At 33.8% G+C, this 23,210-nt stretch overlaps 3 protein-coding genes across 4 annotated transcripts; 1 reads left to right on the top strand and 2 right to left on the bottom strand.

Annotated features, from left to right (window-relative positions):
• Positions 1-7,140: 7,140 nt before the first annotated feature.
• GDPD6 (PLC-like phosphodiesterases superfamily protein) lies at positions 7,141-12,688 on the top strand. Its single transcript, XM_021431445.2, has 8 exons — positions 7,141-7,289; positions 8,428-8,606; positions 9,401-9,584; positions 9,832-9,906; positions 10,398-10,507; positions 11,265-11,483; positions 11,970-12,125; positions 12,202-12,688. Exons 1-8 carry the CDS (start codon positions 7,277-7,279, stop codon positions 12,451-12,453), a joined length of 1,188 nt encoding a protein of 395 aa, XP_021287120.1. The 5' UTR covers positions 7,141-7,276; the 3' UTR covers positions 12,454-12,688.
• Positions 12,689-13,178: 490 nt separating this feature from the next.
• Positions 13,179-16,857, bottom strand: RPA70B (RPA70-kDa subunit B). Its single transcript, XM_021431444.1, has 12 exons — positions 16,631-16,857; positions 16,124-16,270; positions 15,813-16,022; positions 15,525-15,702; positions 15,152-15,422; positions 14,951-15,053; positions 14,750-14,874; positions 14,577-14,655; positions 14,353-14,497; positions 13,879-14,039; positions 13,664-13,784; positions 13,179-13,567 (listed from the first exon to the last, which is right to left on the bottom strand). The coding sequence occupies exons 1-12, from the start codon at positions 16,756-16,758 to the stop codon at positions 13,367-13,369; spliced, it is 1,869 nt and encodes a 622-aa protein (XP_021287119.1). The 5' UTR covers positions 16,759-16,857; the 3' UTR covers positions 13,179-13,366.
• Positions 16,858-18,733: 1,876 nt separating this feature from the next.
• Positions 18,734-20,930, bottom strand: LOC110418533 (homeobox-like protein). Of its 2 annotated transcripts, none has more exons than XM_021431282.1 (3): positions 20,841-20,930; positions 19,411-20,228; positions 18,734-19,116 (listed from the first exon to the last, which is right to left on the bottom strand). In XM_021431282.1, the coding sequence occupies exons 2-3, from the start codon at positions 20,163-20,165 to the stop codon at positions 18,903-18,905; spliced, it is 969 nt and encodes a 322-aa protein (XP_021286957.1). In that variant the 5' UTR covers positions 20,166-20,228; positions 20,841-20,930; the 3' UTR covers positions 18,734-18,902. The 2 variants fall into 2 exon arrangements, with proteins under 2 accessions (XP_021286957.1, XP_021286956.1); XM_021431281.1 differs by having other exon boundaries at positions 20,720-20,923.
• Positions 20,931-23,210: the final 2,280 nt, after the last annotated feature.

The raw sequence follows: 23,210 nt of genomic DNA, 5'->3' as shown, positions 1-23,210 counted from the left end.
TGGTGATTTTAATATAAATAAAAACATAAGGGAAGTGGTCTAAAAATTTTTCTTAGCCAAGTGATGTAACAAGCACGATGGCAAAAACCACTTTGAAAAACATAGAACACCACATGGAAGTGGAAGAAGCAAAGTCACCCAAGCATTTGGCTTCCAATGGTCTCACACATAACTTACACTTGAACCTTCACCAAGGTGGGAGCTTTCAACTATCCCTTGTGCTAGCAAAGTAAACAACAACTTGTCCTTTTTCCCCCCCCAATCTTTGGCTATATCACAAGAGAATTTCTACTCAAGGAATTCTCTCTTAAGGGGCAGCAACTAGAGAGGTTTTTCTTTGTTAGGTTTTCTGACAACTACTTTGTCTAACTCAAAAATATATATATATGTATGAGGAGTAGTTAAAAATAACTTTTATACCTAGGTCAAATTAACTACTTTAATTGCAATTAAGGTCTCAATATTACAAGCATTTATAATATTGGCCCAATATATATTAAACTCTTTTAATCAAACTAACCTCTTTTGTTTGTTTGCAATTAAGGCTTCAATATTATAATTATTTATAATATTGACCTAACACTTAATTAAATTATTTTAATTAAGTCCTTTGGAGATTAAAACCTAGTGTATGATTTAAGTCCAACATAAATCGTCACACTCTCAATTCAATCCATAATGCAATTTATTGTGTGTGACCTATTAAGTTTCTAAGATGTTGGCAATGAAATTGAATTATAACCTTTGTTAATTAAATTAAATGAATCATATTCATTATAAATTAATTAAATCAATTCCATAAACTAAGATTGGAATCTAACAATGCATCATGGCCACTCAATTGTTAAGTAAGTCACAAGGTTCTTTAACAACCTTTCAGTGTACAATCTATCAATGTAATTCATTCCCTCATCACATATCCTAGAGACAATTAGAGCATGGTACAGTGTCTAATCTCATTGATCTCCATATTCATTCCTGAAGTTAGGTCATTAGTTTTATAGAGACTTATGAAACTTCTTTCATAATCTCAAAGTCGTCTTGGCCAAGGACTTCAATAAGCTAATACTAACCAAGAAACATTAGGATATGTCACCCGAATCACTCAAGGTAATGATTTCTCTCTAAACCACTCATTTGCCTTCACATGCTTCATACTATGACCAACTGTATCCTAATTTAGCATTCTTGTTATGACCCGTAGAGATATGATCAAATATATAGTAGTCCATATATAAGACAACCTAGTGTCTCAAGTCTAAAAAATATTTACACAACTGAAACATGAGAAATATTTACATAAACATTAAAGTGAGATACCAAATGTATTTCTCATGTTAAGTCATATTTAGTGAACTTGTTCTAAGAACAAGCACTTATATTCTAATTCTAAGTATCGCTATACTTCAACCTATGAGATCGATTACTTACATCCAAGTAAGGAGCATAGCATATACCAGTCTCTAAGCATCATCGATATGGAGTCTGAATGATACATCGACCAGGAACATTCAAAAATTATGCTTTAATGAATGGGGCTCTCAAAATTGTAATCCGTTACAATTCTTTTGCAAGGTATATTAATCTGATGTGCTTTATTCAATAAATTTATGATCTTAATAATCAACATCTTATTGATGAATGAAAACCTCTAATCATTCAATATGAATGATATGATTGCATGATTGGAACTAAGCCTTAACCAATCCAATTAGTTGCAAGGCTCATTACAACATTTTCCCATTAACACAAATCCAATTGCTATGTCATCATATATGGATCCTATCCATCTACTAATCATGTCTCTAAAAAGACTCATTTTTGCCCTTCAATGTGGTTAATTGCTTTAATTTATCTGTGTGATGTCCAAACATCTTATCATATTAATATATTTAGATCCAATGAGACCCGGGTTTTATTAGTATGGCTCTATTGTTACATTAACAATGTTTAAAACACTTTTTTAGTTCCATGAACTAATGATCTAAATATCTTCTTATTGGAGCCCTTTCAATAGGATATTTATGACTTTACTTATATACACTTATAGTCTCTTTTTGCTCATTAAAACCATTCTAACTAGATTATGTTGTATGTATCATATGCATATGTCACTTTGCGTTGTACCATTTGGCACTTTACAATTTTGCAACTTCTTTGAATACATGTTGCATCCTATGCAATTGTATCACCAAAGAATCATATTCATTCCCACTAACCTTTTTGTGTATATTAAATAAATTAACTTGTACATTCTACTCTGATGCTTCTTTTTCCTTAATGCCAAAACACGGAGATACCAGTAGTGCTTCTAGCACTTAAGTAGTACGTAGTAAACAGAGTAATAGGAAAGTTGACTTTCGTAGTTTTTCAAGTTTCATCAGAGTATGTGGAGTACTTGGAGCTTATTTTCAATATAAAGGAGAATTTTGGAATACTTCTTTTTTAAAAAATGTAAATATAATTTGTTTAATGATAGAGGCGTTGGGTAGAGCTTTAGTGATTTTCCACGCTCCATTAATGAGAACTTCACCAAAAAGATTACAACTGATGTTACAGGATTTCAATGACACTTGTAACATTAGATTCAAACCTGATTGCCTTAATGATTGTAGATCTAGATCCAAAGCTTTTCTCAACAAATCTTCCTTGGAAAATGAGTTAGAAGACAATGCATCGAAGATAGCTTCATTGAGAAAATGTGATGCTGAAGTGCAAGAACAATTAAATGCCTTTGCCAATAGTAACTCTTCTCTATGGAATATATAATTGGCTAGTCTTTTGCTTTTCTTTTTTTTTTTTTGTTTTGAAAACTTGTTGAGCTAGTATTTTACTATTCATATCTTTTTTCTTTTTGCAATAATAATAATATTGTACGCACATTTTGCGTACTTATTCACATTTTTCATTATGAGGAAAACTCTCAACTTTATATCAAAGAAGTTAACTCCAACCTGATGTGAAGAAGATTAATTCAACCCATTCAATAGATAAACATAAAAGTTAAGATCAATTTGTGAGTAATAAGTTAAGGCCAAGAAATTAGCAATAAAGTGAAACACCCCCACCTATGTAAAGGAATTCAAGCATAAAAACAAGGTTTGCTTAGTGAGTTAGGTAAATAGAAATACATATGGTTGGTGAGTGATTTCATATGTACATATATGCCATGAACTGTTATTTCAAATTGTGATTTAAATACGTTAAATCTATTAAGTATTTGTTATGATGCCACATATGCACATAAGTTAATGCATGAGAAACCATGTGATAAGAACTTGTAAAGCACAAGAATGTTTAATGCCAAAAGGGATGAAATTAAAAGACCATATGTGAATATGCAAATATGAATGTATATACATGATAAAATAAGGTCAAGCATGTTGCTGGTCATTAGAACATGAGATGTGAAATGCAAACATATGCACACTTGAGCTTGTTAATATTGAGTATGACTTGTGCATATTGGACATGAATAGAAAATGAATGAATGAATATATACATGATGAGAGTTTGCATGCATTAAAAAAGAAACAGCCCATAATGGGGCATAGCTTAATTAAAAATGTCCAAAGGATTGACAAGGAATTGATTATGCTTTGAGATGTATTTTGATTAGTTTAAAGGTATGTTTGATGATTAATCTATGTAAGATAAAGTGGAAATGTTCTTGGCATTTGAAATTCTTGAGTTTATAATGTTAAGTTTCCAAGGATAATAAGTAGAATCTTGGAAACTGTGATTTTAAGTTTCCAAGAATAATAGGCAGAATCATTGGATCTATGGTACCAAGGATAATGCCCAATATCCTTGTGTTGTGGTTTTAAGTTAGTACCGATGATATTCAATATCCTTAAGCTGGAGCTTCCAAGGTTATGATTTAATATGCTTAGTTTATGATTCTAAGTTTCCAAGGATAACAAGTAATATCCTTGAATTGTTATGTACGTCTTAGACAAACTTTGGAAGAGGGACTAAATTGAAAAGCATGAAAAGATTAAGGGATCAAATTAAAAGTAGAAAAATTAGAAGATCAAATTCAAAATAAAAAAGTTTGATGACCAAATTGAAAATAAGAATAAATATTTGAGGGACTAACTTGAAAAAAAAATAAAGAGTGAATTATGTAAATAGAGTATAAAAAGTAAAGGGTAAAGGGTAATTAGCCCAACTTGGGTGGACAAACCAAGGCTACCCACTTTGTTATTCACGCCTAAGTGTAAAAAGGAGGCTATTACAAGGCTTTCATTCTTTTATTCCACTTTGTTATTCATGCCCCTTGAGTTGTCGAAATCCAACTTGTTTTCCTTCTACCCAAATGTTCTCCAAGCTTCTTCCCAAATGTTTGAGCTTTAAAAACTAGTAAATTAAGGCTAGAAAATGGATAAATGATGTGAGAACAAGCTCTTTTAGTGCATGAGCTCTAGTTTGATCGGGTGAAAATTTTGCTTTGGTTAAGTTGTAGCTAGCTGTTTTCCTTGGTTGGAGAAATTCTAGAGGTTTTGTTTAGCTGAATTTAAGCCACCAAGGTAAAGATTAGAGTGCTTGAATGTTAGGCATAAATTGTGGTTTAAAGATGCTAATTGAAATATAAGAAATTATTTCAATTTAGTAAACAAATGCTGGAAATTTATGGATGTTTATGAATGCTAGGAAATTAAAGAATCTGTTTTATGCTTATGGAGTGCTAGAAATCATTAAAAAGCTCAAGGAGTAAGCTGGAAAAGAGGTAAGGCTTGTGTGAATTGTGTTCCTAGCAATTTAATTGAACTAAGTTAGAGCTAAGATGTAGCAAGAATGTGTTAACAAAATTTCGGGTAAAAATGAGCTTGAGAAATGCTGAGTACTTGAATATGTATTGATTATTATATGATGGTTTAATGCTAGATTGCATTAGAGCTTAAAGTCTGGTAATTAAAGAGCTTGAATAGTTGTTGTGATAAGCATTATGGCTAAGATACTGTGCAAGCAGCCATTAGGTGAGTGGCTATTGCATCCAAATAGTTTTGGAAAAGTATGAAATAAGGTTTCAAAAGTATAATGTTGTGTAAATGATTTTATAGAAAAGTGCATGGGTACAAACTGTTTTGAATTGAATCTATGTTGTTATGTGAACCCAAAGTGAAGAGAATGTTTATGCACGTAAACATATGTGTTTAGCCATATAAATATATGCTAAGTTATGATTGGTTTATGAATTGATATGCACTGAGAGGCATGGTAGCTTAGCTACAAGTCATGTGGATAAAATGATTGATGATTAGATGCTAATTTATGTAGATATGATGTTATGTTTTATGTAATGTGAATGATATGTTATGTGTTATGTGATTGTTATGTTTGATGATACATTGCATGGTTACAGTGGGGCTGTATATAACGTTAGGATTATGTAGTCAACGATGGAGCATTGAAAGATACCACTGGTGTACAAAAAGGGTGGGTGTACCTGATTAAAGTGAGGATTAAAGTACCCCAAATGCAAATTTAGCCTCGGAGGAGTAGATAATACCAATGGAGATACATGCACGATGATGAAAGTTAAGTATGCATTTTGTTATAAAATTTCAAATGATGTATGTAATGTTTATGCATGTTTTGATGGGTAATACCCAATTGTCTAAGGTTTATGTATTCAAATAGAAAACCAAGAAAGGTAAATGGTAGTTAAGGCTATAAATGCAAAAGATAAATATAAGAAAGGCTTGGATGGTCCTGAATGGATACATATGCATAAGATTCCGCACTTTAGAGTGAGATATTGAGATACGCTAGGTAAAATTTAAAAGCCTCCTAAGAAGTCTGCCCATTTACTATCTCTTGGCACATTATAGTTCACTATTGTTGAATGTGCATGTTAGTTACGAGCTCGGTAAGATGCCGGAGCTTACAAATGACACCAATGGGTGAGTTTAAGGTTATATAAGTAAGTTTTATTATGTGGAAGCCTAAATGCATTACAATTTTGTTTAGGAAAAATGTGCATGTTTTCAAGAAAATGTACATGATTTATAAACATTAAAATTGTTGCTTATTCCCTTTATATCTCTCATTGAGTAATAGTACTCATGTTTTTTTTAAACTCTCATGTTTTGAAGAGTCGAAACTACTCGAGATATAAACGCACGAGAGATTCATGTGCATAACATGATAGGCTTAATGACCTAGGCATTCGATAGTATCTTTCGCACCTCAGAGTCATTCCAACCAATCTTAGATAAGTCATTTAATTGGCCATATAGCCTTGTATGTATAGATGTAAGTGTGTCATGGGACATAAATGAAATGTCCATCATATGACGATGTAGCCACATAGTGCAAATAATAGTTAAGTTAATGAAATGACTGTTATAAGTAACGACACATCATTTTTCACAATGTGTTACGAATTTTAAGTATAGTTCATGTAAACCATTTAATGATCCAATGATAGATAATATGATGAATAATGAAATAAGGCTTACATGGGCTTGGTGGATTACCTCCATCAAGTCCTCGTGCCAGTCATTACTCGGGACAGGGTCGTGACATAAAGCTTACGACCAATGCCATAATAAATCAATTAATTCAATTTAACTAAAAAAAATCAAAACTGAATCTAATCAAATTAATTGTTTTAATCACATTTACTTTTGATTTAACTAAAAAATCAAATTAATCAAATTATTTTAATTAAATTTGTCAAATCAATTTAATTATTTTAATTTTAACCAAAAATACCCTAATTATATCGAACAATTCATAAATGTAATTATATTACTATATAGTAAAATATATTTTGTTACAAAATCGAGGGTAACACTTAGATTTTTAACAAACAAAACAGAAAAGATTCTAAAAGGATAAAAACGAATCCAATTCTTCAGCAGTCAACCTATTTATCCACCAATCAAAGAGATGACTTTAGTTTCCAAATGATGATAACTGAAGTCATCCAAAATTAATTTTTAAAAAAAATTAAAATTATGCTCCTTAAGCAACAACAACCATCATCATCCAGGTCAACCACAATCTCCATCACCATAGGATTGTCATAATCAGATGGGACTTTGAAAAAGATACATTTAAAAGGAATATTCTCAGATTATAGGTAGATCCACGGCACCGGATGCTATGAGATAACATAATATAATGGAACCGGAAACACCTTGCTGTGTATTATTAGATGACTGCGTACTTAGGAACCCATTACTTGGGATAAAACACGAGTACTTCAAAATTTAAACAGAGCAGGGGATCATCTCATTGAGGGATAGACCGTTTAACGGTAAACGTAATGACTTCAACATGTAAGCTTTTAAACTTTTCCATCTTTTACTATGTTGGATTTTCTTGAACTTTTCTGGGTTAATGTTGTTTTGTTGATTGTATTGTTCCTAGGCTTTGCTTTTTCTGGTTTTTGTGCTGCTAAGATTGCATCCTTTCAGCCGTTGTTTGATGAATTCTTTTTCTTCTCTCTTCTGGGTTTTTCAGTTCATTGCTTAATATGTTCAGTTAGATTAATTCTTAGTCTTTGTATTTATTCATTTACATGCAAGAGTTTTTCTTTCTCAAGTTTTCTATTGTATTTTTTCCATTAATATCCTGTTGGATGTTTGAGACAGAATTTTGATTCAATAACCTGTTCTATTTTCGTTTTTAACCCTTCTTCCTGTCTAAATAATGGGAAATGATTTTTCCACCTTTTGTTTTTTAGAAGATGAGCATGAGGGCGTGAGATTATAGCATTTTGATTTTGTGTTACTGTTTTCCATTAAGATGCATACATATGGACAACTTAAAACATAATTGAGAGTTACAATTCAATATTATTGCCTAAAACATAATTGAGAGGTACAATTCAATATTATTGCCAAAAGCCTTACGATTGTAAATGGGGTAACTATATATAATGTATTGCTGCTTGCATGTGTGGTCTCTCCATCTTCTACTGGTTTTATGTTGTCATCTATTATAATGCCACTTGATATAGCAAACCACTGCCCCAAATTCAGATTGAGAACTGATTAGCAGAGGAGATATGTAGCCATCAGCTAAAGATAAGAATCATCCTCAATTTCAGTTCTATGACATATTCCAAAATCAAAACTACCTAGCAGATTTTTCTTCTTTAGATTATGGCGGTCTTTCTTCCTATTCTAATGAATTATCAAGTGAGTTGCTCATGTTCAGTCTTTGTTGCTACAGGGACCTTGCTCAATGAACATTTTATTTAGTTTTATTTGAATCTCTTACCATTACTTTTTTGATTTGTATCATTATTTAGTCTTATTTGAATCTCTTACAAGTACTTTTAATGAGTTTGTTTACTTATTTGCTGCATAGATTTCTTTCATATGTGCACAATTGCTTGATTATTATATTAAGAATTAAATATCCTTCTTAAGTAAATAATTTGGACTCATTTGATATTGTGACAAATGGCAGGCTTTGCCCCTTTTTTGTTTCTGTCACTTATCGCTGGATGTGCTGCAAGGCCTATCTATCCCCTTCCTAGTAAAACATCCAATGAAAATAGACAGCCCATCCAAACCTCACGTCCATATAATATTGCACATCGAGGTTCAAATGGAGAGATCCCTGAAGAAACTGCTGCTGCATACATGGTATGTATGAGTACGCGCATTCGGCAAATCTGTATGCTTTTCCCTTTCCGTTTGTTATTTGACATGTAAATCATCAGCATAGGGCAATGGAATGAATTATTTGGTAACATCTTGCTTACATTACTTAAGTTAATGACTTATACTAGTAGCTGAAGCTAAATTTCTTGGAGCATAAGGGAAAATTGTAGAAAAAAACAAGGGATTTTCCTTCCTTAATTTATCTGCTGTGGAGTTTCTTTTTTTTTTTTTTCTTTTTTTTTCCTTCTTGTGGATTGATTGGGGGGTAGGGGGGGGGGGATCATGGGGTCTGAATTTGAAATTATATTTTTGATTATCATGATAGAAGTTTTTATTTTATGTAAATTACTGAAAATACCTTGTGGTTTGAGGTAGAACAAAATTTGCTCCTTGAGGTTTAAAATTTTACATTTAACTACCTTGGGTTTATTTCCGTAACTTTTCTACTTAACATCATTAATTTTATTTTCAAGTTTTTTTAGATTTTATTTTATTATTAATATTAGTTTAATGAAATATGGGATATTTTAGTCACTTGATTTTTAACTGTTTCAAGAAAATTCTTAGGGAAATAAACACAAACCTTAGGGGGCAGATTTATTCTTCCTTTTTTGTTATTTACCATTTTTTTTCTTTTACCCCCTCAAACATGAAAATTTATATGCTTAGATTACATAATCACTTTTAGGTATTGAAAAATTCACTTGTTACATCATGAAAGGTTTTTTAAATCACCATAAGTTATATGTACATTGACCATAAACTGCTTATTGCAGAGAGCTATCAAAGAAGGTGCAGACTTTATAGAAACGGATATCTTATCATCCAAAGATGGTGTTCTTATATGTTTTCATGATGTCACCCTTGATGAGACAACTGATGTCACAAAACACAAAGAGTTTGCAAACCGTAAAAGGACCTATGAGGTTCAAGGGGTAAACACCACAGGCTTTTTTACTGGTAAGGAAGCATACAATTTTCTGCCCCCTTTTTCCGCTTATAATAGTGCTATGAAGATGTTCAAATCCTGTGAATGTGCACAATGATTAGTCTTGCTCCATATGCACTCTGCAAATTGTGAATTTGTACTCTTTTGTGTTTATGTATGCTGTAACCTTGTAATCTTAGATGCCTTAATGGAACTTCCAACTAGTATGCTTCTATGACAGGGATCTAACTGAAAATACCAAAATATTCTTATATGCAGTTGACTTCACTCTAGAAGAATTAAAGAAGTTACGGGTGAAGCAAAGATACGTATTTCGGGATCAACAGTATAATGGTTAGTTCCTCTTTGATTTCTATATGTTTGGATTTATTCAAATTCCCAGCTCTAATATATCGCATCATTATCTGCTCTTTGCCATCCTTTGTATTTGCTGAGTTCCATGGTGAAAGTAACATGAAATCCTGAATTTTCCTTGATGGAGTTTGCGTGCACAAATCTAAGCATACTGTCTGAAAAGAGGGAAAAAACCAAAAAACAGAAAAGTAAGACTAAAATGTCAGGAACCATTAGATAATGCAATATGGAGCTAGCTGACCACTTTCATTAGCTGACTGTTTTTGCAAGGTTTCATAATTTACACAAGGTTGAGTCTCCACAACTTCATATCATCTAGTTAAATTGCTAAGAATTTTGCTGATTTCATTGATCTATCTCGTTCATTGCCAACTTTATAGCATTTGTATTCTAGAATTATGAAAGACACCTGTCACCTTTCAGGCTGATTTGACTGGATTCAACAATTTTCTTTGTTGTGTATTCCTCAGGAAAGTTTCCGATTATTACTTTTGAAGAGTTCATTTCAATTGCACTGGATGCACCAAGAGTTGTCGGAATCTATCCTGAGATTAAAAATCCAGTGTTTATCAACCAGAGAGTAAGTAGGCATGCTGGTTGCGTTTCCTTGTCTTACTGACTTCTTCTTTGGTTTTATATTTTGGGCTGGTGGGGATGTGTTGGCTAAAGGGTTATACGTAAATGCTAGGATGAATGGTTTAAAGGGCAAGGTTTCTTTGTCTGGTATTTCTGTCTACCAGTTTGTCATCAGAGGGTCAAGACAAGTGCTCTTTCCAGTTTTTGACCCTCATCTGTTTGTATATGGACTTCCTTTATTTATGAATGAACTCTAACTTTCAAAAAAAAAAAAAAAAGTTTTTTCCGTAAGCTATTACTAAAGATGGCCATCCAGAGAAGAATGTGGTTGCACCATAACTGATTGAGTTCAAACAGAGTGGACTGCTTTTCTTTCTTCTCTCCAAAAAATATATGTTTCAGAACCCACTTCAGATGATTTCTATAATACCTCTGACATCCCTCGGGCTGTGGCATTAACTGTGTTAGTGAAAAAGCTAAAGAACTTCTCTCTTTTGATCATAATTCTAATTCTATTTTGGGAGGTCAGTGACTGTTGATATAGTTTGAACTGTTTGAAAAAGAAATTTACATTAAAACTCCATTAGTTACATTTGTTCTGTATTCTCCCATTTTCCATTAGAAAACCTTGTGAAACTACCATGCAGATTTGTAAAACAAAAGATAAGTAGGGAATCTTTTTACAATCCAGTGAGCTGTCTATTGATTTATATTTCCTAACAACATTGATTCCCATGATTTTAACATAATGCCTTTGACAGGTAAAATGGCCCGATGGAAAGAGATTTGAGGACAAGTTTGTGGAGACACTTAAGAAGTATGGATATAGAGGTTCATATATGTCAAAAGATTGGTTCAAACAACCTCTATTTATCCAGTCCTTTGCCCCTACTTCTCTTGTGTACATATCAAATCTGACAGACTCGCCAAAAATCTTCTTGATTGATGATGTTACAATTCCAACTCAGGACACTAATCAGGTTTGTGCAAAATGCACCCTTCTGTCTTTCCCTTTTAGTCTTTATAGAATGCTCATAAGACAGCCATCTATAATAAAGTTCATAAGTTATGCAATCATTTCAATTCTACTTCCAGAAAAGAGACAAAAAGTTTAAATTGTGATAAAGCTGTTTGGTGTTTCAAAGATGTACGCCAGCATTCAATTTTTCTGGATCAGATTGTTTCCATATTATGTTGTCCATTTCTTTCCTTAAAACATACCTGCCACCTGAGTATACGGTCAATTGGAAGGACTTTTCACCCTGATCGGTCAACTTTTCTCAATTCAAACATAACAGATATCGGTGAATTATGTGTCATTTAGAACTATGGCCCTATAGATTAAAACATAAGCTAAATGCAGTGCTGCCTCACTGTCTTGTTTCACTATGCAACTATTTCTTAATTTAAATTCTTTTGAATTTTTTAGAATTCTAATGGAAGAAAATTCGATTGACTTTGTGCAGTCATATTGGGAAATTACATCAGATGATTATCTTGACTTCATTAAGGAATATGTGGTTGGTATTGGACCCTGGAAAGATACGGTGGTTCCCATAAAAGACAATTATTTGCAGACACCAACAGATCTTGTTGCCAGAGCACACGCCCATAATCTACAGGTAATCCCTATCTATAGGTTTTCCGATTGTTGGATGTGTAAAATGGCAGTGATGTGCAATGTTGGTTTTGATACAGGTGCATCCATACACTTATAGGGATGAAAACGTGTTCTTACACTTCGACTTCCATCAAGACCCATACCAGGAATATGATTACTGGTTAAACAAGATCGGAGTTGATGGACTTTTTACAGACTTCACAGGTAGCCTCCACAAGTTTCAGGAGTGGACCTCTCCTCTCTCTCAAAATGATGGCAGCGATAAGGGTAGGGCATCTAAATTATTGGACAAAATTGAGTTGTTGATTGCTTCATACAAAAATGGGTAAGACAATAGATTGTACCATAGGACAAAATTGAGTTGCTGATTGCTTCATATAAAAATGGGTAAGACAATAGATTGTATCATATCTGCGTCATCCTAAGTACAGCTTGTATGCAAAAAATATGGGAATTCCTTCAATGAAGGTGATTTCAGGGATTGTCCATCGTGTTGGGAATAATTAGCATCTTTGTTTCAGGTCATCTGATAGCCAAATTCCACCCCTCGAATGTGTGTTTAGTAATCTTTCACTCAAGTTTTGCTGTTTTCGCCATTTTAATTATTATGTGAGCCCAGGGAAAATCTTGAAATTCATGTGGGATTAACCAGAACCTAAACAGTTAACATTTCAAACTTGCACATCTTTAGAGGTAGATCAACGGGGCTGTAAAAGGTGAAGCAAAATAAGTTGAAAACAATCAAAAGCTGAGTCCTGTACATGGAAGTTACAAAGGTCAATGTAGCTTTACAATGTTGCAATCCATGTCGTTGGAATAAAGCAGGACCCCCTTTCTCTTTAAAGGGTCTTTTACCCAGAGAAGCTGATGAGCCCCAGATGACTTCCATGGAAGGTGAATGGTATCATGGGTGAGAGACAATGTTTTTGAACAAAAAGAAACTTGTTTATTTATCAATAATCAAAGTCTTTCTGGAAATGAAATGGACTTGGTTGTACTTCAATTTTCTAAAGAGCCAACAGATAATAGGAAAATGCAAGAGGACTCTGAACAGAGCAATGCAACAAAAAATTTCTAAACGGTTAGCTAAAAAGCATATTACAAACATGGGTTAGAATGAAGTCACAATCTAAATTAGTTATAACCCCTTAATCCGTCATTTACAAACAAAAACTGAAATCTTAATCCATGGAGTGAATTCACATTACGTTGCCTAGATCATTCTTTAAAAACAGAATATAACTACTGAGAATTTCTCATCCTCTTGATCTCTTCAAGCAAAAATCTGGACTCCTCAGCAAAGTCGATAGGAGCAACAGCCCTGACTGTTATCCTTTGCCTCTTCTCATTGTTATACTCATTCTGAGTAACGCTGACTCGAAAAAGATGAGGAACCCAAGTAGCTTCCTTCAACTTTTGTTGGTATGCATTCATTTCTCCTTCCTAAATTGGAAACATCATGAGGAGCGGCGAGACAATATTCTACATCTTACATGCATGCACGTATACATCTAACTCATCAGCAGAGCAATACTTTACCTTGGATTTTAGTTTATCAAGCTCATCAGCAGGGCATCCAACAATCCTCTCTGCTTCTTCATTGAAGGCAGAAACCCAAGCTTCACCACTTGCATCAGAGATCTTCGACACCATTATGTATCTAAGAAATGCAGAAATTATTAGAAATTTGTCAGCTAACTTGAACTCTATAAACCATGCAACTTATAATTACTTAAAATTTCCAAATCTTTCACCTTAAACTGCATTCTTCATCATTTTTCTGGCATCCTTCACACCAATAACCAGATCCAACAGCTTCAGTTACTTTCTTGTTGCAAGATTTGCAAGCATGGTACCACATTGCCTGTTCAGGCCTGATCAAGCTGATAAATGCTTTAATGCTGAAAAATGCAGGCTGGACAAGAAAGAAATTTGATCATCAAGACTGATTTTATTTACAATTTGAAGTCACTGGTATTCATCAATGAAATCTAATGCAGCATCATAAATATGACACTAAAATCGATTGCAACAGCAATAACTACCTCACATCTTTTACAGATTAAAACACACCAATCATTTATATTGCTTTTCTCAAATTGTTCTAAATAAAGCAGAATAGCATGCTATGATCCTGGCAGCCAAGTCCAAGAAGGGAAAAAAAGCTTCTTGTTATTCACAACTTAATTTAAAGATGCTTCTTTTGCGTGAATGAGTAAAAGTACTACCTTTTCCTCACCCAAAGATGGGTTGCCAGTAATATGAGAAAGGGGAACCCTATCTGTGTACATAGACCTTGCTCCACTCTTGGATGAAGGACTTAAACCTGAGCCAATAGAGGCCATGGTACTCCCTCTCCCCTCAGAATCATACCTGCACGGAAATAAGCCTGTGTGTGAAAATGCTACTTGAAAGGGAATAAACCATTAGGTTTTTTGCAACAATAGCTTACCAAGATCTCAACTTCTTTGCTTCAGGTATATCTGGATTAATCAACACTGAGCTTTTGCCCAATGTTGACAAAGATACACCTGAAATATTAACACCAAGATTCAGGATAACTAATTTTATTGTAAGATTTCTAGCCTATTATTTCTTAGAACACATACTCCAACACTAGAATACCTTGAAAATCACTAACTTTGAGTGATTTAATTGCAACTATAGGGGATTTATCGGCAATGTCAAACAATTCCTGGCCTACATTATTTGCAAGCTCATTCCACAGAGAAACTACCACTGTCTTCTTCCTGGCATCCAGAAATGCACAGCTTCAATAAACCATAATACTGACAAAACAAACACAGTGAACAAGTTGTCACTTACGACTCATCTGCAACAGTCATATCTCGCTTTGAGATATTCTCATTGTCAATCTTCCTTTTAATATTTGATACAGAAGTAACACTTTGAACAACCCCAATGATATCTGGAATTCAGTGCAATAAAAGCAAGACTAAGTGAGCATGAACAGCATAAAAAAGACTAATTTACACTTGTCCATAAATTATGGGAAAGAGTCCTTACCAACAAGTTCCCTTCCATTGACATAAGGACCCAACTGATCAATAGGGATAAAGTTGAATTTAGTTTCAGGAATAAACGTTTCTTCATTAACAGCCTCTTCCACCACAGAACTCTCATTCAACGTCATTTCATAATCATTTTGCACAGTCTTAAACTGCTTGTTTGCAACTTTCAGCGTCCCTTTTGATATGTAGTAGACTTTCCCCAGTTGAAATTTTTCATAGAACTTCCTAGCAGCTTCATTAAACATTGTGGCTTGTATTTGTGTACCCTGCAATAGATCAATCATTCAATCAATTAGAACCAATCTTTCTACAAGATAAAAGGTTTAGCACAAACAAGTATAAGAAAAACACAGGTTACAGCAGCTTACATCTTCATCTGTCAACTCCACATTGAAAACACAACCTTCTCCTCTAGCATTCTTGTAGGTACGCATATTTCCCTTGCTTGTAAGACGAACTTTAATTGTCCAATTTCCTTGGTAAGGATTCAATGAAACGAGGGGATGCACCCTTCTTGTCATTGCCATCCGGGCCGATGGAGCCATACTGAGAATTTCAGAAAAATCCAACACATTAACACAAAAAATCAACCAACTCTAACGCACTATAACCAAAGTAGATTGAACTTCAAAAGGGAAAAACAAGAGGAAACTTACTTTTCACGCTGTTCATATACAATTTGAGCAGCTGATTTAGAAACCACTTCTTGCTTCGGCTTCAAAATAATACCGGCACCTTCCGTTTTAACCTCATTTTCAAGCTTTGGCCTCTTTGATTCGATGCCAGATTCCTCAGTTTTGACTTCAGCCTTGATTTCTGTATCAAGTGCAGGGGATACTGCCTCGCATTTTGTTACAATTAAATACCTGAAACCCATTTCCGATTTTGAACATTAAGTTTAAGAAACCATATCTTATATCTTTGCCCCAAAAAAAATAAAAACAGTGTAAGGATAATTAGTAGTTACTTTTCTGACTTGTTGGGGATGTCATTGACGGTATAATCGAGAATTTTGACAAGACCCTTGTTCTGGATACTGCCTGAAGTGATCTCAGATGACACATTTGATGGAAATATCGCTCTCACTTTCATCTTCCCGTCACTTGCATTAAACCTTCAATCAAAGATTTCAACAAAATAATACTTAATCATTAGAAAAAGGAGAAAAAAAATGTGGACTATTGTTCTGTTTGTTGCTGAACAGACCCACGAAGAACAACAGACGAGAAAATCATAATGTTAATTTTTAAACAAACAAATCGATTTACGAGCTCAAAGCGCATTTCATTTCACACATCTGACAAACTTATGAAGTAATCAGGAAAAAAGAAGAAAAGAAAATCAGGGTACGCATTAACAAGTTGAACTAAAAAACCAAAAACCCAGAATTTATTTACCTATTAATTAAGTAAAATAAGAACAAAAAGTAACAAAAAAGAAAAGAAGTAGATTTAAGAAATATAAAGAGGCATACGTGTAACGGTTGCCGGTGAGCTTGAGATCCAAGACCTGGACGATGATCTCAGGGAGACCTGAGGCAGAATCCGGAGATGGGTTGGCCAATATCGTCGATATCGCATCTCGGCTTACCCATGTCGCCATTTCTCTCTCAATTTTTGTTGTTGCTGTTGTTTGTATCTGGGTAATGCTGGGGATATTACGAATGAAGAATGGAAGAAGGGATCTAAGAAAGAGAGCGTTTTATTTTGGAAGCGAAGAAATTTGGAGGGAGTTTTGGTGTTTTTAAGTGAGTTTCCCGCCACGAGTTTGATCATAATTTTTTAGCGGGAATTATTCCCTTGCTTTTCTATTTCACTCTTTCTCCCTTTGGGCCTCTGGCTTTTCAAACCTGGCGCTGCCGCCAAACGTATTTGCCTCGCCGCAAATATCATTGAAGTTACTCTTTTACCCTTAAATGAAGCAGATATTACCACCAGGAGCATCTGTTATGAAATTTCACTCTCCTTCTTCTTCCCTTCTTTGGTAAAACGAAAATCCGAAAACAAACTACAACTTTTTGCTTTTTATTATCCTACTTCGCTCTACAATGATTCATTTCTTTTTATTTTATCTCTTGTAACCAAAAACTCAAACTAAAGAGATTCTCGAATTATAATTGATCATAGATTTATATCCTTAGAATATGTGATATTTCTAATGAAATATTAAGTGGATTTCACTAAATAGTTCAAAATCTTTTTTCATGCTTCAACGTTCTTACGTGTTAGAGATGATGGTTACATGATCAATGTGATTGTTTTATAATGAAACGAGTAAAATATTCTATAATTGTATAATCTCATCAAATTACGTGTGTTGTAATATAAGTAAAATTAAAAAAGTTGAATTGTCTAAATTGATAGAAGTTTTTTTTTTTTTGTAATCCTTCTAATGTGAAAATGGTTCGGAGAGCTGAAATTGCAAGATAGAATGTTGTTTGGTTGGCTCCACAAAAAGGTGAGGAAAATTTAATGTGAATAAGGTGAAAATTGACGATGTTTTACGTAATTATATTGATTTAATTAAAATTAAATCTTCAAAATCAATTGATGTTAGAGACTCAAATTTTGCAAAAGTACATACCATCAGAGAAGCATTTTGAAAATTCAATACTCACACGAGACATAGTCAAGTAAACTTATGGATCCAAAGTGACTCAAAAAATTATGCTACATGGATAAATAAACCCGCATATATTTCACGAATGATATTGGCTTTGGACTTGAATTAGGATTTGGAAGAAAAAGGATTTTCATGTGGATATGAGCTTTAGATGGTAGGGTTTAAATTGGATTCTTCCACTGCATGAAATGAGAGTTCAGTAGGGATTGTCATTCTGGTATTGAACTTTAAGAATGGATACATTGAATGTAGAGCTTCATCATATTTTGTTTGAAAATTTATTACTTTATATAAAAAGAGATTTTGATGAGTTTTCAGATAATATCATGCGAACATATTAAAAAAAATTATATAAATTAAAATTATTATAAAATTTAATTTTAGATAAATCATATTATTAATGATCTGAATAGATGTAATTGATAAAATTTGTCGGTTCGAATTCTAGTAACATGAAAAGTAAGGCCTGGTTAAGTGGGGATGCAGCACCTTGGACGGCATTTTTTAAGAAAAAATGCGTACGGACAGATATCGTCCTCTACCGGACTGGTTTTATCTCGTGCCGTAATTAAAGTTTGCTTTGGACAACAAACACATGCTCTAGGAAGGCACTAACTGTGCAGTAAGGGAAATCATGTTCATGTGTCTAGACATCCCCAGATATAGGTACTAGACCCATAGAGGTTACGTTTTTCTGCAGTTCAAGATGTAATTCTAAGAGTCCAAAGTCAAATTTAACTTTAGTACTTAACAAGAATAATGTATATTTTTTAAAAAAAAAATTATCATCTTCTTATGTCATTTATTATTTTTTAAAAAAAAATTATATTATATTATCATTTATTATGATATTCACCTCCATTAACCCTTGTTTTTTTTGTAGCCTGCTGAAAAGATTGAAAACACCTCACAAAACCAACTCCAATAAAGACCAAAAATGTATCTTGATGTTTTGACAAAAAATGGAGAACGCAAGTTGTGGACTAAACTAACCAACATGGGAAGAGAAACTGCAATGCTACACAAAAGAAAGTTAAAAGTAGCCCAAACTTATAGCAGGAGTCAAAGGAACCCTGGTGCTTTAACCCCAAACTATACCCGTTGAATCATCTCAGTGCCCCTGATCAAGAACAGGATGGGCAACAAGAGAAGCAAGAGAACCATCTTCTTAGACCCGCATTTCGGGTTTCTTTAGGTGTCTCTGGCTTAGGGGTCTGTGGCTTTGGGGTTTCTGGAGGGGTCTGTGGAGTTGTTTTAGGGGTGGAGGGCCGTGACAGTTGCTTTTTATTCTTTGTATTTGGTCTGAATGAACCACTTTTACCTCCGTCACCTGTCAATCTTCATTATAAGAAAAAAGAAAAGAAAACCAGCCCGTTACTAACCACCACGACACCAAGCAGTCAAAAGGTTCAAATAAATTAACCACAATAAATTAGTGAGGATGTAAGGGATCTACAAGATTGTCTAATAGGCTACGTTTCAGAAATTGCTAGAGAAACAAGTAGTCAAGGACAGGGCTTAGCATTGCCAAAAGAATTCACTTGGATTAAATACTAGCAGGTAAGTGAGATGTAGATTGATTGCTTTCAGTTTACCTTATTTAGTTTGAGAGGTGAGATAAATGAAGCTTACATAGGGAAGGCAAAAGATTTGACACTTGTATCTGAATGCTGAGACAAACTACGGGAACGAGGTGATTCCTTGGCAATGTTTTCGTCGCGCTGAGATTCTTTCTCCCTCAGAACCTCCCTCATTGTTTCTGCTGCTGCTGCTTCGCTCACACCATACCCATCATCCAAGGTACCGCTTTTCTTGGCAATTTCTGTTGATTTTCTGGGTGGTGTCTGGCTACTTGGGACGTCAAGCAATGGACCAGAAATGGTGGGATCATTGATGCATCCAAGCTCACCAGATTTAGACATCCAACTTAATTGGTCCCTAGTGAAACTCATGTTCCCCATGTGAATGCTAAATAATGATTCGTTGGAAGCAACACTCCATTCCATTGGGCCTGAAGATTTAGTCCTAGCAAAGACATAAGATGGAATCCTATCCGAAGCTTCGGAAGGGGAGCCTCCAGCAGGTCGCTCCGTGGGCAGTGGTGGAGGAATTGGAGCGGCTGAGCCATCACTGGATTGTCCGCTGTCGGGCATAGAGCTAACTGGAATATCTTCTTCAGCTTGTTCATCCCTAAGGGGGGTGTGAACACCTGCATTCGATGTACTGGTTCCAGTTGAACCCAACCGGATGGCTTCACCAGATGAAGATGAGGAAGATGAATGAGAGGGGGGTCTTGACTTTTTGGCTGCAGTAGCATGACTATTTTCACTAGGACTAGCTACTTGGTGCGTCTTTAAATCGCTCCCAGTATCATGTCCCGATTCCATAACTGAAATGCCTGATATATGTACTCTCTAGTCCTATACCATCTCAAGACCCAGGAGTTCATGCTGCATTAAGTAAGAAACAAAATGAGACTTCCATTTCTATCCACTTACATGTACAAAGATAAACGTTTTAATCGGGCAGAAGTACAAAAATATTCCGGGCAGGAAGAAACTTGCAAAATTTCTGGATAGTTTCAAACACGACACCTTAGGCTACCTACAATTGAAACCTGGCTTGCCTCTTTCAAGCATTGCTTTCCTTTAAATCAGAAACAAGTGAATGTGCTTGGTAATTAATCTCTGAACAAATTCACTGCTTAACCATTAATCCAAACTCATAAATAATTATTGAAGAATTCACAGTCCTTTACAAAAGTTTCTTCCTTGCAGATAAAGTTTTGGGGTATGGTAATGGAAATGCGCATGCCATGATTCTTCGCGCATATATTCAAATTCACATTAAGAAACAAGCAAGATCATAAATCAAATATAAAAAACAAAAGAGATGGAAAGGAATGACAAAATGAGATCAAACAAACCAAATAGGAACTTACTTAAAAACCAACACCCTTCAAATCCCAATGAAAACTTTTGATCCATCCACCAAAGATGTAACCTACCCTCTTCGATTTCGCATGCACCAACAGAGAAACAAAAAAACAAGAAACAACACACCTGGAAAAACCGACGGGGAGTTGCAGACAGGCAGAGATGGGAGAGAGAGAATGTTGGATGCTAGCGGATAGGGATTGAGAGGGAATTTTGAAGGGCCCGGCATAGCTATAGGCACTTGTTTCTCTCTTTTATCTATAGTAATAACCAACTTTGCTAACCACCTTGGAGCGCCATGACTCAACTAACTTCTTAGAAAACTAACATACTTTAATATATCAAAATTAATGAGATGATTTGATTGATTAATGGTGTATATGGCTTCAGCCCCAATTTACAATGTAACACGAGTGTTAGCTAAAATTCACAATTAGTAACTGTAACAGGCCCATCCCCTACTAACCCAATCTGCACCCATACCAGCCAATGACAAATTTGTCTCTTGCAGTACTGGAAGCCATTGCCCCAGCAGCTACATCACTGTCAATCTCAACTGGTTTGGCAACACCGGCGACCAACTTTAGTTCAAAATTATGAAGAATCACAACGTCAACAGCACCCCTACCGCTCTTAGCATCACACTTCTTGAGAGGAAGAGAAATTAATTTCATCAAGGGATAATGCCACATTTGGTATTTATAGGTTTTTTTTTTTTTTAATAATAGGAGAAATGGATTCGAATCTTATTTTTTTAAATAGCGAGATCATGCATTAACCAATGTACTAAATACTCAGGTGCTGATATTCATAGGTTAATAAAATATCTAATATGATATTTGAATATTTATTTAGTTTTATTTCTATGAAACAACGTTTAATTCTATTAAAAAATTTTATCAATCAATTAAAACACATCACATATAAAATAAGTGTTAATGTCATTGATTTATATTTGAATTTAAATATAGATTTGATTAGGATTTAAATTGGAATACAAATTATAGATAGATAATGGGGGATTTGTAAGACACACCAAGTTTGAGAACATGCTTCGATAGGAATAGGATCGATGTAATGGGGCTCAAAGACAAACTTTATGTACTTAAGGTTGCATGGAATTAAGCTAAAGTCTCGATGCATGACATTAGGCCATTCTTTGTGCTATCACATGTGACATAATTTTATTTGTTTAAAAATATTTTTTTAAAATTTAAAATTTAAAAATTATATTCTTTTTTTCCTTTTAAAAAATAAAAATATCAAAAATTTTAAAAAAATTATTTTTCTTTTTTTAATAAAAAATTTAAATTTTATTTTTGAAAAAAAGACCCAAAACCTAAAAAAATAATGTTTTATTTTTTGCAAAATAAAGACATGTTATGAATATTTTGTGAATATCCATTTATGTTATCTATATCTAGATTTGATCTAAATCAGATTAGATTAAGATATAATTCCTCTAATTTCTAAGTGTTATCCTTATCTTGTAAAGGGGTTTTTTACCTATAAATAGGTCCCTTTTAGTTTATTTGTATACACACTTCAATAAAATTTCTTCTCTCCCCTAAATACTTTCTTTCTTCTTTTTAAGTATTCTTTCAAGTTATTTTTATTTGTTCTTATAAAGTTAATTTTTCATAACACGTTATCAGCACGATCCTCTAATCTCTCACCCTAATCTCTCACCCTCAAGCTTCACAAAGTCGACGATCTTGTAATTTCTCACCCGCAAGCTTCACAAAGTCGAAGTTCAATTTTTCTTCAGGTAATCTTTATTTATTGTCATTTTATTATTTTGCCAAAATTTTACCAATTTCTAATAAATCAATTTTCAATTTTATATTTAGTATTTTTCATCAGCCAATTAATTATTTTGCTTGCCAATTACGATATATTGTAATACTAACATATACGTTCTTCTTTTAAGCTATCACAATGTCAAATCTTACAAAGCTTGAATTTGTGGCTCTTGATATTACTGGTAAGAACTATCTATCTTGAAGTCTAGATACTGAAATCCATTTAGATGCTATGGGTCTTGGAGACACAATCAAAGAAGAAAATGAAGCATCCAATCAAGATAAGGCAAAAGCAATGATTTTCCTTTGCCACCATCTTTATGAATGATTAAAAATTGAGTATCTCACAATAAAAAATCCCGTCGATCTTTGAAAAAATCTAAAAGAAAGATATAACTACCAGAAAACAATAATTCTGCCAAAAGCTCTTTATGATTGGATGCATTTGTAATTGCAAGATTTTAAAACTGTAAGTGAGTATAACTAAGCATTATATAGAATTAGTTATAAATTAAAATTGTGTGGAGAAAAGGTGATTGATGCTGATTTGTTAGGAAAAACATTTTCTACTTTCACACCTCAAATGTGCTCCTGCAGCAACAATATCATGAAAAGGCTTTAAGAAATACTCTGAACTGATTTCATGTCTCCTTGTGGCTAAGGAAAATAATGAGCTATTGATGAAAAATCATGA

The sequence above is a fragment of the Theobroma umbraticum genome, unplaced genomic scaffold (genome assembly GCF_002168275.2).
Source record: "Theobroma umbraticum cultivar Fairchild unplaced genomic scaffold, ASM216827v3 scaffold_50.0, whole genome shotgun sequence".
Taxonomy (NCBI): domain Eukaryota; kingdom Viridiplantae; phylum Streptophyta; class Magnoliopsida; order Malvales; family Malvaceae; genus Theobroma; species Theobroma umbraticum.
Note: the sequence above shows the minus strand (reverse complement) of the source record. Positions and strands in the feature narration are given on the sequence as shown.

What these genes read in the sequence shown, in the direction of transcription:
- RPA70B (XM_021431444.1), bottom strand. Translation starts at nt 16,758, where the DNA reads ATGGCGACATGGGTAAGCCGAGATGCGATATCGACGATATTGGCCAAC. An exon ending in CTCACCGGCAACCGTTACAC is followed by an intron (nt 16,271 to 16,630) that starts GTATGCCTCTTT and finishes CTTTGATTGAAG; the next exon opens with GTTTAATGCAAGTGACGGGA. An exon ending in TTGATAAACTAAAATCCAAG is followed by an intron (nt 13,568 to 13,663) that starts GTAAAGTATTGC and finishes TTTCCAATTTAG; the next exon opens with GAAGGAGAAATGAATGCATA.
- LOC110418533 (XM_021431282.1), bottom strand. Translation starts at nt 20,165, where the DNA reads ATGGAATCGGGACATGATACTGGGAGCGATTTAAAGACGCACCAAGTA. An exon ending in AAATCTTTTGCCTTCCCTAT is followed by an intron (nt 19,117 to 19,410) that starts GTAAGCTTCATT and finishes CTTATAATGAAG; the next exon opens with ATTGACAGGTGACGGAGGTA.
- GDPD6 (XM_021431445.2), top strand. An exon ending in TCGGGATCAACAGTATAATG is followed by an intron (nt 9,907 to 10,397) that starts GTTAGTTCCTCT and finishes TGTATTCCTCAG; the next exon opens with GAAAGTTTCCGATTATTACT. An exon ending in CACACGCCCATAATCTACAG is followed by an intron (nt 12,126 to 12,201) that starts GTAATCCCTATC and finishes GTTTTGATACAG; the next exon opens with GTGCATCCATACACTTATAG.